Genomic DNA, 3,437 nt, shown 5'->3' with positions numbered 1-3,437 from the left:
GGCACATCTGTATGCCTGGCAGGGCAGTATCAGTCACCAAAGCCATGGTGGCACATCTGTGTGCCTGGCAGGGCAGTATCAGCCACCAAAGCCATGGTAGCACAACTGTTACGGGTAGCAACTGTTTTCTGATAAAATGCCTGTTTTCACCTCCACAGGAGGAAATTCATATTTGCTATTGTGAATTCAGCTGAAACCCCCATGATTGGGAGGTTCAGCAAGGCAATGCTGAGCCAAACCATCCACTTTTGCAAAAGTTAGAGCACCACAAGCCCCACCCTGAATTTAGCAGCTGGCCAACTACATCTGAAGCTCCCACATCTGCAGGTTCAATAGGCGATGGATCAAAATAGTCATAAAACTGCACCTATACAGAACACAGACTTTTTCTTTAATCCACAAATAATACAGAATAAGAACTATTTCCATGGAATTTATACTTTATTAGGTATTATAAATAATGCAAGGGTAATTTTCAGTATGGGTCGGATATACACAGGTATGTGCAAGTACCATGACATTTTACGTGAGGAATTCAAACATTTGCAGATCTGGATCTTTGGGGTCTTAGAATTAATTCTTCATAAATACCAAAGAACTTTCAATTGTGTATTGGTTCAATAAGCAATACATGCTCATGTGTCAAAGACTCCTACATAAAATAGATATGGGGGTCTGCCTAAAGATTGTCTTCCAAGTAAGAGATGGCGCTTCAAACTCCTTCATATCTGGTCTATGCAAACCTATTACAGAACCCCAGCCCTAGTTCTTTATGGAGTCAGTGTTTCTTTGTGCTCTAAAAATGTTTACTTTTCAGACATTAGAGAGTGGGAGAAATCAGAGGTATCTTAGCCTCTCTCTGCAGAACAACACACTGCAGTTTTAGACAATTTAAGCAGTAACAACGCATGTTGCTTGTATTCCTGTTCATTAGAAGCAGGTTGAGAAACAATTTCTGGTTTTAAACTACCCTTTTCTCCTCAGTCACATGATTATGTTTATTCTCCATGGATACCAAGGTGAATATGATAATATCCCTTTCAATTTCCTATCATTAGCTTGATATCCAGCCATTCACACATTAGGCCAGCAGTCATCAAAACATGGCCCAGGAAATCCCCACTGGTGTTGGCTAGGAACTTGCCAACAGTGAACATCCTGCCCCAGAAACATTGCACCACAAACTTTGTAGACAGAAGCCAACATTTACCAAGCCCCATGGACGCACACTGAAAGGAGAAACACTGCACTGGGCCGAGAATTAGAAGTGTTACATGTGTTATCTGCTGCTTTGTGCATAGCATATTGGTAGGAGGGCTCAGACTGGAAACATTTATATTGTTGATTTCAATAAATAATATGAGATCATACAATGTAAAACCAAACAATTAAAGTTAACAGTCTATATTTATTAAGGAAATAAAGTTGCAAATAACTTAAGTTCACAACAGAAAAGGCCCTTGACAACTCTGGGGCTTATTTTGGAATGTAGAGACGCTGGAATGGGGGAAGTAATCCCCCATATCGTTCTACCAAATATCTGTTTAGTGACAGCTGGGGATCTTTCTCTCACTTTTGGGTCCATGTTGGACTGCAAACTTAGCTTGATAATAAAGCATATACAGAGATGTCACTTTAATTACAGGACACAAGTATTTGTGATTAAAAATACTAATTTAAAATACAATTATGTTGATGCTAAATTTTTTATTAAATTATTCCTGGCATTTTAGAGATGAAAGATAAAATATTCTTCTACACGGTAATGGATTTTTGTTTAGAAGAGAGATGATGATTTCAGTCACCCAATAAATTACTTTTCACCCTCAAGTTTGCCTGATCCCCACTCTGTGCCCCAAACGTCTAAAACCACACCTGTGTCTGCAGACTGAATTGAAAAACCTAACGGTAAATGCTCACCTTGCTTTCTAGGGTCCATCTCATCGATTTCCTGGGATGGTGGGACAGATGGCAGGACAGTCCTTGTAACTAGAAATGAAGCAGCGTTTTCTGCAAAAGGTTTCCCAGCAGAAGGATGATGGATGAGGGACAGCCAACAGACCATTCACCTGTAGAGCAGTGAACACCACATCCCTTGGGGGGAAGGGATGAAAACAAGGAGCCCTGGGATAGAGATTCCTTTCTCAAAAAATTGGGAAAAGTTTGATTAGGTTAATACTTAAAATATGTGACAATTTCATTTTAAGAGTAGACTGAATTATCGTTGGAAAAATATTAATTTTACTTGAATGTTAAAGGCCAAATATGAAGCCCTTAGTTGTTTAAATTCTAACAAAAACCATATCAAATAATTCTATACATATAATGTTCAACAAATACTACAAATACTATCCATGGATCATACATACATACATACATATATGTATACATACATATACATATGTCTGTATATAGATTTAAGCCTATACTTCAGTTTAGAAAAGTCAGTGAATTAGCTCCCTGGTTAATAGTTTAATGTTATTATTTAATATAGTTTCTATTTAAGCTATACTCTTTCAACAAAGAGGCTGCTATGCTTAGGCTAGAGAGATGGCTTGGCATTTCAGAGCATTTGTTGCTCTTACAGAGAATCTGGGTTTGGTTCCAAGCCTCCATATGGTGGTCCATAGCCGTCTGGAAGTCCAGAGTCAGGAGATTCAGCATTCTCTTCTGACCTCTGTGAGCATCAGGCATACACATGGTACACATACATGCATACAGGTGAAATGCTCACACACATCAAATAAAATGAACAAATCTAAAAAGAATTTTAAAAAAGAATGCTATGCTTATAAGAAAAATTGATACAGTTCTAATAAAAGATGTATTTGTTAACTTGAGTAGTTGAAGATTTTAAAAAGGTTAAATGACAATTAAATTTAAAAATATTTTCTGCTCCTCCAGTAAATGAATGACATAAAGTAAAAAAAATAATTTGGCAGATATATATAATTTTAAATAAAAATTAATTCAGAGACTGATTCCATTTTTTTCTTTAAAAATGGCAGTGAGATGGGGATGCAGCTCAGTTGGTAGAGTACTTGTTTAGCATGAAACTGTGGCTTTGATCACAGCCCATAGAAAGTAGGCATAGTGATGTGTGGCCATAGTTAGGAAGTGATTTTAGGGGGAGTAGAACAGCCTACTCTATATGATACTCTGCCTTAAGTTTTTTAAAATATTAAATGAAACAAAATAATGGCAATAGTGGCAACCTGAGAGGTGACAAGACCTAGGATGTTTCTGAATATGTCAAGGTGTCTGTTTGGAAAGACGCAGCAAGAACTATGCTAAGGGCTCTCCTCAGTGTAGCGGTCTCCCACATATGCCTCTGGAACCCCTGGGGTATGAAAAGGTGGCCGTCCATCCATTCTGAACATATGCCTCTGGAACCCCCGGGGTATGAAAAGGTGGCCGTCCATCCATTCTGAACATAT

General features: G+C 38.1%; 1 protein-coding gene across 1 annotated transcript in view; it reads right to left on the bottom strand.

Annotated features, from left to right (window-relative positions):
* The window catches only part of Dytn (dystrotelin), a 52,107-nt gene extending 50,168 nt beyond the window's left edge, over positions 1–1,939 (bottom strand). The window contains exon 1 of the mRNA XM_005361528.1: positions 1,921–1,939. Coding sequence (XP_005361585.1) covers positions 1,921–1,939 — 19 coding nt within the window. The remainder of the gene's footprint in view (positions 1–1,920) is intronic.
* Between the last annotated feature and the right edge of the window lie 1,498 nt (positions 1,940–3,437).

Source organism: Microtus ochrogaster, linkage group LG4 (assembly GCF_000317375.1).
Source record: "Microtus ochrogaster isolate Prairie Vole_2 linkage group LG4, MicOch1.0, whole genome shotgun sequence".
Lineage (NCBI taxonomy): Eukaryota > Metazoa > Chordata > Mammalia > Rodentia > Cricetidae > Microtus > Microtus ochrogaster.
The sequence above is the reverse complement of the archived record's forward strand: the minus strand, read 5'-3'. Positions and strand labels throughout refer to the sequence as shown.